This window comes from Dromiciops gliroides, chromosome 4 (genome assembly GCF_019393635.1).
Source record: "Dromiciops gliroides isolate mDroGli1 chromosome 4, mDroGli1.pri, whole genome shotgun sequence".
NCBI lineage: Eukaryota > Metazoa > Chordata > Mammalia > Microbiotheria > Microbiotheriidae > Dromiciops > Dromiciops gliroides.
In genome coordinates, this window is record NC_057864.1 from 417,605,896 (window position 1) to 417,619,265 (window position 13,370).

The following is a 13,370-nucleotide window of genomic DNA, read 5'->3' on the forward strand; positions in this document are numbered from 1 at the left end:
CTAGTTATCACTGGCATATCATAGAGCATGGTCTAGGCATGCCAGGGTGTGCCATCATACCAGCCTGTGCCCTGTACATGGTCCATTACATGGTCAGACTGCCCTCACAATCACACCCTGTGCCGGTGAGACAGTGGGGCAACAGCCATTGGCTCACTCACTCTCCCCTGTTATTATTATCCCGATTTTTCAGATGAGGAAACTGAGGTGGAGAGATCAAGCGACTTGCCCAGAGTCACATGGCTGATAAGTGTCTGAGGCAGGGATTGATTTTAGATCTTTCTGATCCCAGGTCCGGCACTCTGACCACTTCACATCACAGAAGAAAAGAAATCAAGCCGAGAAGGAAAGCCAAGACAAACCGTAGCTTGATTCAGAGGACAGCAGGTTTGTCAAAGAAGAAAAAGTTCTCTCTTTTAAAAATGGTGCCAATTATAAATCAGTTTTTATTCTCTGGGCAAGATTGTGTTTCCACTCGTCTACAGAACTGAGAGAGTGAAATGTTTGTTCCCTAATGACCAGAATCTACACAGCAGCTCAAATGCGATTCAGCAGAGCTGCTGAGGCAGTGGCAGACTTGGCTACAAATTTGAGAGTTCCAGTTTTTGGAAAAGGGCAGTTCAAAGAAAGCCTCCTGGTAAGTGTTTGTTCACCTTTTGTCACCCCCAGACTAAAGACCACTGCCTTTGTTTTCTCAGGCTGTTTGCATGGAAAACAAGCCAGGTGGATGAATTCCCCATGGTATCAACACAGGAAATTTAGAAGGGGAGTGGGATCCCTTTCATGAGGGCTCCACCGAGCCACTGGCCTGAGATCACCACTCATCCAGGCCCTGATGTATCGTTCTCACTTACTAAAAGGCCTTGAATGTTTTGAGGAACTGAAGGGGAGTTTGAGGCTCGTGCTTCAGGAGGAAGCTTGGGTATGAATGGTCTCTTTGTATCTGGCAGATGTGGAAGTCAGGAGAATCCTCCCAGCATTCTTCCTGTCTGCCCAGTTATCACAGGAATTGACCAACTCTGCCCACATGTTGAGTGGAAAGGGATTGTTGTTGTCTGATCATCGTGGGCAGTTTGGAAAAGGTGGTGTTATCAAGACCAACGATTAACTATGCGTTTAACGCCAGAAATCAGTGGCAAACAGCAATGGTAATTGCTATTGGAGCTCCAGTATTCTGTCTTTTTCCAAACTAGTGACAGATATCATTCAGATTTGGCGGGGAGAGAAGGAATGCTAATGGAGATATTTAGAGAAGAAAGGAGGGGTAAGAGAAGTACCCCCAAAGGGATAAGTGAGGCAGTTTACTCTGGTTAAATGAGCCATCAGAGATGGGGATAGTTGGAAAGAATCCTAGGGAAGGCAGAGCTGATTGCTGAAGTCTCCTGGACTGAAAAGATAATCCCTGCTCTCCACGGACCTGTTCTCCCTACCTTATTGGATTTGCCAGGCTATCCATTTTATCCATGCATTTCTAGGGCTTCAGCTTAAGGACATTTGGAGGGGGATTCCATTGGGAAAATCTAAAAAAATGATCCTGGAAACTTAATCAACAATACAAGTATTGTGGAAACATAGATCTGGAAATAAAAGGAACATTGTAGAGTATCTGGTCCAAATCTTATTTTACACACGAGGAAACAGAGGCACAGAGGACACTAGCAATTCCCCCAAGGTCCCAGGTAGTAAGTGGCAGGGCCAGGTTTTGAACCTAGTTCGTCAGACTCTGAATCCCTAACTTGTTCCATTGTCCCACTCATGTCACTGATGAGTCAGAGAAAGGAAGCAGCCAAGGAAAAAGGCCATTCTGGATCTTTGAATGAGCTCCATGGACTACAGAGCTGATCTGAGTTTTACAAATTGTTTCTAGTTCAGCTTGATCTGACAGGTCGGCACAAAGGCAAATGTGAGGAGCCTCAGAACAAGAAACTTATTTCTACCCCTTCATTTGTGGCTTTTCGCCAAAACCAAATGTGATCAAGTGGCCAGACAAGGGTGAGGCCATCGGTGCTTTGTCCCAGAGTGCTAATTTTAGAGAACACTTAAAACACTCAAAGTGATTCAGCAGCACAGAAATGGCAGGACTTAGTGTCTAGTCAGTAAGGATAATCAGTGTGAATATTAGACTACCAGGAAGCAGGCTGGGATGAGCTCTTTCCGCATCATTCTCTCTTTCATCCTCCCCTTCCAGAGTATTCCTGGGTTCCCATACCTCTCCCACCTCCCTCAACTGTGGGTTTATTTCTTTCTATTTGTCTTTGATTCAGTGTGTGGTGCTAGCCTTAAGTGAAAATGATTGAACTAGGCAAGCTGCTCTTAGGTGATACTTCTGGGCCAATAGGTACCAATCAACACTTCTCAGAAAACAGGCATTAAGCCAACGCCAGGACATATCCTATCCCATCTGAGAAGGAGAAAAATACTCACCACCATCTCCTTCATCTGGGCTGTCATATGTTCCTGCCAAGCAAAGCACAGGATATGAGGCAGGTAGAGGGTGAAGTAGAGGACGCCACTGCAAGCTGCTGCCAGGTTGGCCTTGGAGAAGAAGGCACTGAAGAGGAAGCACTGCATGATGGTAGCAATGGAGAACGCCAAGAGGAACAGGAAGAGGATGACTGGGTTGCTGTAGTGCAGGACTCGACCATGCTGCAATCAAAGGCATCACAAAGACCGGTGAACCTCACCCCGCTGCAGCAAGAAGCCAATTCCACTAGGTTCTGCCAGATGCCTCAGTAGCTCCCTCCTACCAACCTCTTGTACATACTTGAGAGTCTATCCTCAGAGACTAAGACGACATTGAGAGAGCCATTCCCCAACTGATAGATGATCAAAAGACGTGAAGTTTTCAGATGAAATAATCATTGCACCTTTTAAAAAGAAGATCCCACCAGGTATGGGGGTGTATGCTGGCAGTTCCTGCTACTTGGGAAGTGAAGGGTAGCAGATCTCTCACGTTTGGGGGCTCTGAGCTACAGCCCAACTAAAGTAGATTGGGTATCTGCAAAGTCTGTTGTCCACATGGCGAGCCCCTAGAAACAAGGTGCCATCATGCTGCCCAAGGAGGGGTAAACCAGCCCAGGTTGGAAGTGGAACAAACTAAAGTTTCCCTGTCAATTATCAGAGGAGTAGGGCCAATGAGAGAGGACTGCCCTTCTAGCTTGATTGAGATAAGGAGATCCAGTGTCAAAAAAAAACAAAACAAAAAATACAAAAAACTAAAAGTAAATAAGTAAAACCCCTACTGGATATAAGGTGATGATCCTGGGAAATATGTGACCCAAGAATTACATCACCCAAATTATTAGTCATTAATTCAACTATTCAACAAACACCAAGTGCCCACTGTAAGCCAGCCAGCTTTGAGGCAGCGGAGTTGTGCAGAGGATAGAGCTCTGGACATGGAGTTAGGAGGCCCTGAGTTCCTAACTACCTCAGACACTTACTTGCTGTGTGACCTTGGACAAATCACCTAACCACTGTTTTCTTCAGTTTCCTCACCCGTAAAATGGAAATATAATAGTATCTACCTCCCATGTTTGTTATGATGATCAAGTAAGATAATATTTATAAAGTGCTTGGCACATAGTAGATGTTATATACATGCTAATTGCTGTTATCATGAGAAAACAAAAGAAGTGATCATCCCTGCCTTCAGTGAACTTGTAGTCTATATTCTATATCGACACTTTAGGGTGGGGCAGCTAGGTGCACAGTGGATAGAGCACCAGCTCTGGATTCAGGAGTACCTGAGTTCAAATCCAGCCTTAGACACAACACTTACTAGCTGTGTGACCCTGGACAAGTCACTTAACCCCAATTGCCTCACTAAAAAACAAAAACAAACAGACACTTTAGGGTGACCCAGGAGGCAGCTCAGTAAATGAGGATGAGTTCAAGAGTCTGAGGTCCACAGCCTGCTTCTGATACTCCCCATCTGTGTGATCTTGGACTAATCCCTCAAATCCTTTAGGCCCTACTTTCTTCATCTGTAAAATGAGGATGTCGCATTTGCTTGCTGATTCTATTAAATAATAATAAGGTATTATTATAACTATATTATAATTGATGTTATATCACATTATTAACATATTATAAACTAATGTCCATTTCCATAATTTTAAAATCTATATAAATCAGTTTCCTCACAATGACCCTGTAAGGAAAGTAGAATCTTTTTTCCCATTTGACAAGTAAGGAAACTGAGGATTAGAGAGGTTAAGTCCTTCCCCTAAGATCACACAGTTAACAAGCATCAGAGCTGGACTGGAAGCCAGGTGTCCTGGCTCCAAGCCTAGTCCTTTACCCCTTAATTCACACTAATTTATTAATATTTTATTTTATTTTATTTTTTGTGGGGCAATGGGGGTCAAGTGACTTGCCCAGGGTCACACAGCTAGTAAGTGTCAAGTGTCCAAGGCCGGATTTTAACTCAGGTCCTCCTGAATCCAGGGCTGGTGCTTTATCCGCTGCACCACCTAGCTGCCCCCTATTAATATTTTTATGAATAAATCAGATCACTCAGAATTTGGTCAGATCAAAGATTTAGAACTGGAAGGAACCTTGGTTCAATTAGAAAGGTTAATTGCCTTATCTAAAGTAACATAGAGAGTAAGTCATAGAACAGAGATTTGAACCTTGGTCCTCTTACTACAAATTCACTATTACTTTCCCAACCACAGGTAATCTAAATTAACTCAATGAAATATAAGGGTGTCATTCTGGTATCTTTCATGCTTTATAATGGTTTTGGTGACATAGTAAGGAGTGTAATTTCAAAGGAATGACCTACTGGCCCAGCACTAGTATGGGACTGGTTAAGTGCTAATTGCATTCTTATTGAATGTAAGCTCCTTGAGATTGCTTCAATTATATCTCCTAGAGCTTATAGAGGCATTCTTCAGGAAACAGGCTTTTCTTATTGATGTTGTAAGTTTTTTGTGGGACTGACATGGAACCATTTTGGAAGAAAGGAGTTCAGAAATATCACTCACCTGAAATGGGGACAATAGGAAAACCAATTAAGAGGCTGTTGCAGTAGTTGAGGAAAGAGTGGATGGATGTGAGAAAAGTTGTGGAAGCAGCAAGATCTGCTAAGTGATGGGATATGTGGGGTTAATGAAAAGGAAGAGAGCAGACACTAAGATTTTGAACCTGCATCATGGTACCCTTCATAGTAACAGAAGTTTAGAAGAATGGTAGGTTTGGGGGAAAGCTAAGTTCAGAGCTAGGGGTAAGAGAATGGCCTATCCACCCACAGGAGACCACACTCTTTCTTTATGGAATGGAACCTCAGGCTTTAGATATTCAAAATATTTATACAAAAATACAGTTTTAAGCTTGTTAATTTTTTTTTTTTTTGGTGAGGCAATTGGGGTTAAGTGACTTGCCCAGGGTCACACAGCTAGTAAGTGTTAAGTGTCTGAGGTCGGATTTGAACTCAGGATCTCCTGACTCCAGGGCTGGTGCTTATCCACTGCGCCACCTAGCTGCCCCTAAGCTTGTTAAATTTTAAAATATATTTTATAGAAAACTATGTATATAAATATATAGATATAGACAGATACAGGTATAGATACAGATTTCTTCAGTTGTTCAGTTGTTTTTCAGTCGTATCTGACTCTTCATGATCCCATTTGGAGTTTCTTGTCAAAGACACTGGAGTGGTTTGCTATTTCCTTCTCCAACTCATTTTACAGATGAAGAAACTGAGACAAACAAGGTTGAGTGACTTGTTCAGGGTCACACAGCTAGTAAGTGTGTGAGGCTGGCTTTGAACTCATGAAAATAAACCCTCCTGATTCCAAGCCCAGTGCTCTATCTACTGAGCCACCTAGCTGCCCTTATATGGATATATACATGTTTTATAGACATGCACACATATTACATATAGATGCAATACATACGTATGTATGTACATGAACACATAAAACAGATTGTATTTGGCTGCGGAATATGGAAACAATTGTACCTCTTCTTAGGCTTAGGGGAAACTGGGTTCTCTACCCGTTTTTTCATTCTAAGGAAATTCTCCACATAAATCAAAGGTTATCTACCTAAAAAACAAAACCCCTTCAAATAAGGACACAGGACTAAAAAACAAATGAGGTCCCTTCGAGTGCCAAAGTTTTGTGATTCTGTGGAATTAAAATACTGAATAAACCTAATTAGTTCAAGGCAGAGCAGTTCCCTGTCCATCCCTGGCTAATTTAGCTTGCCTTATACCATTTTCTAAAATGATGTCAGCACTTGGTTTTTTTTTTCTTAATAATAACTGGAATAACCAAAAGGAATTCCCATTGTTCTTGCTTCCTGCCTTCCTCCAGACTGGTGAAACTGAGGAGGGAGGGTTAGGGAAAGATGGGAGAATCAATCAAAGGAACACTATTTCCACTTGGCAAGCCCAGTTCCTGGCTATAGTAGAATGACATTCCAGTTCCCACAAGGATCGCATGTGTGGTAAGGAACTTGGGGTGAACTTTCCTTTACCTTGCTTCCTCAAAGCTTTGGGATCCTAGGGTTCCATGGTGAAGAAAGTAGATTTTAAAAGTCACTTATCAGCAACTGCCAAGGCAATGTTTTGTTGCCAATTCAGATCCTTGTTCAAATTAATTTTGAGTGTTTCAAGTCAGCCAACAAGCATTTATTAAGCTTTTATTGTGCTGAGAAAATTCAGAATTCGGGTGATGGGGGAAGGGTGGGATAAGAGATTAGAAGGAAGGAAGAAGGGGCCCCTAGAGAGAGAAGGAACTACCCTAGTGGGAGGCCCATATAACCAAGCCTCTCCACTCATCTATGAGTTTCTCAGAATGACTTGGAAATTTTTAAGGCAATTATAATGTTAACTTTCATGAAACTTTGATTTAAATTTAATTTAGTGTCAATTTCAAGCCCAGTGCAAGCTGGTTAACTAGCCAGACTAGCTTTGGGTTAATAAATTATGAGCCTTTTTGTTTGTTTGGTTTTTTGCAGGTCAGTGAAGGTTAAGTGACTTGCCCGTGGTCACACAGCTAGTGTCAAGTGTCTGAGGCCAGCTTTGAACTCAGGTCCTCCTGAATCCAGGGCAGGTGCTTTATCCATTGTGCCACCTAGCTGTCCAAGCCTTTTTTTTTTAAAACCTTAGTATAGAACTTAAAATAAAGCCATTATCTCACTAGATCTCTATTATACTCCAGTGAAAAATATCTTAGAGCACCTTTAAAAAAAATCATTAAAGGAAATGGGTATAGTCTGATTGGGTCTATGAGAAGAGAATTCAGTATTTGTCCTAGCTTGGGAGCAGAGGATCCAAGCCCTTAGAGCTGGAAGCAAGAGATCATTTTGTTCAGTCCTGATATTTACAGAGGAGTGTGCAGGGCAGGGAAGTTAAGCAGCTGGCCAAGGTTACTCAGATACTATGTGGTAGAAACAGATTTCAAACCCGGGTCCTCTGGCTCCAAAACAAACGATAATTCCACTGTTCCCAAGTGCAGTCTAGCCCAAGGCCATATGCAGGAGTTTGATATCAAGAGGATCCAGGCATAGTTATAAGGCTTTCAGTAACTGGGGGTGAAGGAGGGTTCTGGCAATAGACCCAACATCCTCAAGTGGGCAATAACTACATATGATGGCCAGGGGGATGTAAGATGATAGGAACATAGATTTTGGACTAGAAGCTTCTTTAAAAGCCATCTATGGGGGCCGCTAGGTGGCGCAGTGGATAAAGCACCGGCCCTGGATTCAGGAGTACCTGAGTTCAAATCCAACCTCAGACACTTGACACTTAGCAGCTGTGTGACCCTGGGCAAGTCACTTAACCCCCATTGCCCTGCCAAAAAAAAAAAAAAGCCATCTATTCTACCTCCCTCATTTCACAGATGAGTAAACTGAGGAGAGAGAAATTAAGTGCCATTCCAAGTCATATAACCATTTTTAAGTGTCTGGGGTGGGATTTGAACTCAGTTCTTTCTGACCCCCAAGTCCAGTGCTCTATCCACTATACTTGCATTACAGAACTTTTGCTTGGGACCAAGCCTGGAGTAGCACTTAACAAATGCTTAAAAACATTTCTTCATTCAAATTTTATTTTATTTCTAGGTCTGCATTTTCTCCCTCCTACATCCCCTTCCTCCCAATCCACTGAGAAAGCAAAAAAACAAACCTATTACAAACATGTAGAGTCAAATAAAACACATTCCCTTCATGGACCTTGTGGCCGATGTGAAAAAAAATGGATTCAGAGTCCATCACCTCTGTAACTGGAAGCAGGGAACATTTAACAAATGCCTTTGATAACAATGATGAAGATGATGATGATAGGCAGAAGGAGGAGGAAGAAGCTCAGGGAGAGATACACAGCTTGGGAAAGGAGGTAAGGTTTGTAATTCAGATGGTAAATGCAGACAAAGCAGAAGGAAAGGTGAACACTGATGACCCTGAAAGTCCCTTCCAGCTATAAACCTATAAATCTATAAAGCTATAAATGAGTTGTTTCATAAGTCTGATGGAACTACAACATTTGGAAAGAGATGTTCTATCCCTACACATACTTTTACAGTTCTAGAGCTGTTAATGTGTACAATGTTCTCCTGGTTCTGCTCACTTCACTCAGCATCAGCTCACTTAAGTCTTTCCAGGTTTTTCTGAAATCTGCCTGCTCATCATTTCTTACAGCACAATAGTATTCCATTACATTAATATACCACAACTTGTTCAGCCATTCCTCAATGGATGGGTATTCCCTCCATTTCCAGGCCTAGTGCTTTCTTGACTTATTTCCCATTACTCATTCACCAAACTGATCTTTTTCCCATGGAAGACATTCTCCTCCCACACAGAACATGCTCCATGCCTGGAGTGTCACCTCCCATCACCCTTTAGCATCTCTACTTCCATTCAAGTTGCAGTTTAGGAGCTGTCTCTTCCTATAAAGAATTCTTCTGATCTCCAAATTATTAGTGACTCCCTAGAGTTTGGGTGTGAGAAATGGGTAGTTGTCTCCTCTCAATGTGGATATAACAGTCAGTCATACTCCCCTGACCTGTTTGTAGGACAAAGGTCTCAGATCCCCTCCTCCCCATCAGGTTAGCAAGGTCACATGGTTCAAGGAGCCCTGGTCTCAATAAGGTCCGCTCCAGAGTTGTGTCCATATAAGGAAGTATAAGGTCCACCCCTAAGTCATGCCCATACAAGGAAGAGGGGTAGGAATACTGCGTTCTGATTAGCTAGTTTTTGCCTGTAGATTGTAACCCCACCAGTGATGAAAAAGGGGAAGGTCCATTTGCGTTAGGGACTAGGGTATAAAACAGGGCCTGTGAGCCCCCTTTCTGGGCACCCACTAGTTGCGCACGAGGGTGCCACCTTCTCATGAGAAGAAAATAAAGCCTTTGTCACCTCACTGCTGAGTTCCTGAGAATTATTGAGAAGAGGATGAATTTTTCTCTCACATTGGCCCCCACCAAAATTACTTTCTATTTTCTATTTACATAGTAACATGGATCCTAGGGATCAGAGTACCTGGGCTCAAATCCCAACACTTGTGCGGGTTTAGGAAAGTCACTTCACTTTCCTGGGCCTCAGTTTCCTCCCCTATGAAATGAAGGGGCTGGAGCAGATGGATTCGGAGGTCCATTCAACCTTTAAATCTATGATCTACATGTTGTTTCCTAGAGGGCTGTTACCTAATGTTTTCAGACATGGGTTGATTTAATTTGCTTAACTATACTTAGTTGATTTGATTTGCTTGACTACACTTAGCTGTCATAAGGAGAGGTGGAATTCTGGGGGTGGGGGAAGGGGAGAGTTAGTAAATAGTAATAGGATTTTTTTTTAAGTTAAGAAATGAATTGATTTGCTTAAGGTCACACAGGTAGCAGAACCCATGTCCTCTGTTGCCAGTCAGGGCTTCCCCCCCGCCCCCATACCACATGATCTTCTGCCTATGATGGTTAATAGGGACTGACAAGGGACTAAATCTATGATTTCACTGATCTGGGGAACTCTCCAATGAGGAAACAGGTTGGTATTTTCCAATGAGGAAACAGGTTGGTATTTTCTCTGCAATTTATATATAGCCTGAGAGAATTGCCTAGAACACTGACCAGTTAAGTGGTTTTCTTAGGGTCACACAACCAGGGTATATCAGAAGCAAGACTTGAACACACACAAAACTTGAACCAAGGCCATGTCTCTGTCCACTATGCCACAATGTCTCCTGTATATTCTTATTTGTTTTGCTTTGTTTTTTGTTTTTTTGTTTTTGGTGAGGCAGTTGGGGTTAAGTGACTTGCCTAGGCTCACACAGCTAGGATCCACTGCGCCACCTAGCTGCCCCTCCTGTATATTCTTATTGAATTGAATTAAAGTGGGTTTAATTGGGAGGTCTATGGTATGGTAGGGGAACCCAAGGGAATTTCCCTTAGTCCTCCTCCTTTGATGGGGCTGAACAATCTGCATGGTCCTCCTAGCTTGTCCAAAGGGGGCTGGGACTGGCACAGGCCCACTGATGGAGGGAAGGGAAGGGGGCATCCAGGGAAGTCAGGGACATCTTACCGTGATGAAAGCTGTCAAGAGGAATGTGCTCATCACCATGACAGAGAAGCTGTCCAAGAACCAGGTACACCAGATGACGGCATTGGAAACACCACGGTTTTTCAAGGTCTCCTTTAGCCTCATCTCCTTTTCCAGCACGATGCTCTTCACTATCATAGAGACTGAGTAGATCCAGGCCAACACCATGAACACTGGGAAGCAGCGATTCAGAGTGATCATAAAGCTGCTGATGCCAAGGGAGGGAGAAGACCCCCCATAGATCAAGGCCAAGGGGTTGGGGGGAGAGAGCAGAAGAGAAACATCATTGGGACTCAGCAGGCTTCAGGGCTCCACTGATTAGAATGAAAGCCCACTTCTATCTATGGGGCTTCTTCCCATTTCCGTTTCTTTGGAATGGGCTGGTCTTCCAGGTTTAGGGCCTTGACTATATAGGTTCTATATTTCATCCAGTTCAACAAGCATTTATTAAACTCCTGCTGGAATAAGAATTCTTTACTTTTTTATATGTTATGGACCCTTTGAGCAGCCTGATGATAAGGATGTTTTTAAATACATTAAATAAAATGCAATACAAAGGAAACCAACTATATTATATACGATCATAATAATTTTTTAAACAAGTTAACAGATCCCAGGTTAAGAATCCGCGTGCTAGAGGAAACGCCTCACAGAGGGAAAGAGTATTAAATCTGGAGCCAGAGGACCTGGTTCTTGCTACACACTGACTTTATGATCTTGAGGAATTTGTCTCACTTCTCTGTCACTGAGGTTCCTCATCTGTAAAATGTGGGATTGGGACCAGATGATATCTAGGGTTCCTTCCAACTCTAAAACTGCAAAAGTATGTTCAAGGCATTGGGCTGGGCATTGAAGATACAAAAGCAAAAACAAAAAACAATCCCTGTTCAAGCTTATATTCTACATTCATAATACAGCATGACTGAACAGCTTACGATGTCCATCTGGGGTGGAGCACAAGAAGAAACCTGAAGATATGTTTGTTTATTTGTTTTTGGCTTTGTATACCCAATGCCCAATAGAGAGTCTTGCACATAGTAGGTGATTTAAAGATATTTCCTCAATTGCATTGGGATCACTTGAGAAGTTGTATGTATAGGTGGGTACTAGAACTCAAGTGGACAGAAATACAAAAAGTATGTTGGTGGTGAACATAAGCATTCAGGCCCTGCTATCTTCTACTAAAGGGAATCTGGGCAGCTACATGATCCAGAAGATGAGGCACTGGGAATAGAATCATGAAGACCTGAGTTCAAATCCTGCCTCAGAAACTGATGAGCTTTGTAACCCTGAGCAAGGTACTTGACCTCTCTCAGGTTCAGTTTTCTCATCTGTAAAAGGAGGACCACTAAGTTCCTTCACATCTCTAAATCCATAGTCCTATGAATCAACCTAATCTTCCCCATATACTCACACATGAATCCTGTGGTAGCCAAATCCTACTTTGGGTGAATGGATATTAAATGCCTAATTGAAGCTGACTTCTTTAAGATAGCAACTGACTCTGAATTCAGGGTTGCTTCCACTTCTAACGATTTTTTAGACATCCTGAATGAAGAAGCTTACATTTGCTGTCCAGAATTCATGTAGTATTTAGCCTTGCAATCTAAACACAATGTGGGTTTTCCATGTGTGAGAACAGGTATGTTCTAGCTGTTAGTAGAACCTTCAACTGATGTTATTTATCATTAAAAGCGGTTGCATATTGCAACAGGAAGGACCCAACTCCCACACGGGAAAGTCTCATCACCACAGTGCCCAAAATACAGTAAGCACATAATAAATTCTTCTTGACTAGCTGCCTGGAGAAAAGGAATTTGTCTTCCAGAAAGCTCACAAAGCCTGCGCTACTGAGATCTGGCCACCAGAGGTCTCTCACAATGTTTATCATAATGGTTAGTTTCCCCTTCTTGCCATTCCTCTGCATCACCTCCCCTCTATCATGATTTTGAGATGTTTAGTTGGGTGTCCCTACCTTGAACCCCTTCCCACCTCCTCCCTATCTCCAAATGCAAAGTAGACATCAGAAAGGACAGAAGATGTGACCAGAGGTAGCTGATTGGGGTTGTAAGTTCTTCCTTTGAAAGAACAATCACTGGGTTATGAAAGTGATGGTAATCCATAGACCATCCTGGGTTTGATTCTCTCCTATCTACCCCTGCCCCCTGCCCTGAACCCTACTGTAACAAGTACACAGACATAGCTCAGGAAACTTTAATAGGACTGTAGGGACCTCACGGGTCTTCTAGTCCCTACTTTCTTAAATTGTGGGTAACTGAATGTGAGGGTGGAGAAAAATTTGGCAACAGTAAAAGGTTATGTATAGGGGCAGCTAGATGGCGCAGTGGATAGAGCACCAGCCCTGGAGTCAGGACTACCTGGGTTCAAATTCGGCCTCAGACACTTGACACTTACTAGCTGTGTGACCCTGGGCAAGTCACTTAACCCCAATTGCCTCACTAAAAAAAAAAAAAAAAAGGTTATGTATAACTATTTTATATACCTATATACTAGGGGTCATGTAAACATTTCTCTGGAGAAAAGGTATTACAAGTGGAAAAACTTTAAGAAGTCCTGTTCCAGTCCAAGATTCTTTGCTTTACAGATGAGGAAACCAAAGCTGAGGGAGATTGTGTCTTTCTCAAGGTCACACAGGTAGTAAGTGGCAGAAATGGATTTGAATTCAGGTCCTCTGACTCCTGAATTAGTGCTCTTTCCACTCTACCATTCAGATATCTGTTCTTGTCTTTTTTCAGTATCACCACCCTTGCCAAACTCAGCTAACTCTGCTGGCTCTATCTACCTTTGGTTAATGAGGTTGCCAT

At 42.6% G+C, this 13,370-nt stretch overlaps 1 protein-coding gene across 1 annotated transcript in view; it reads right to left on the reverse strand.

Moving 5' to 3' along the window:
- ABCA4 (ATP binding cassette subfamily A member 4) overlaps positions 1–13,370 on the reverse strand; it is a 176,384-nt gene that overhangs the window by 84,555 nt on the left and 78,459 nt on the right. Inside the window, exons 14-15 of the mRNA XM_043962651.1 lie at positions 10,528–10,750; positions 2,425–2,646 (exon numbers count right to left, since the gene is read on the reverse strand). Coding sequence (XP_043818586.1) covers positions 2,425–2,646; positions 10,528–10,750 — 445 coding nt within the window. The remainder of the gene's footprint in view (positions 1–2,424; positions 2,647–10,527; positions 10,751–13,370) is intronic.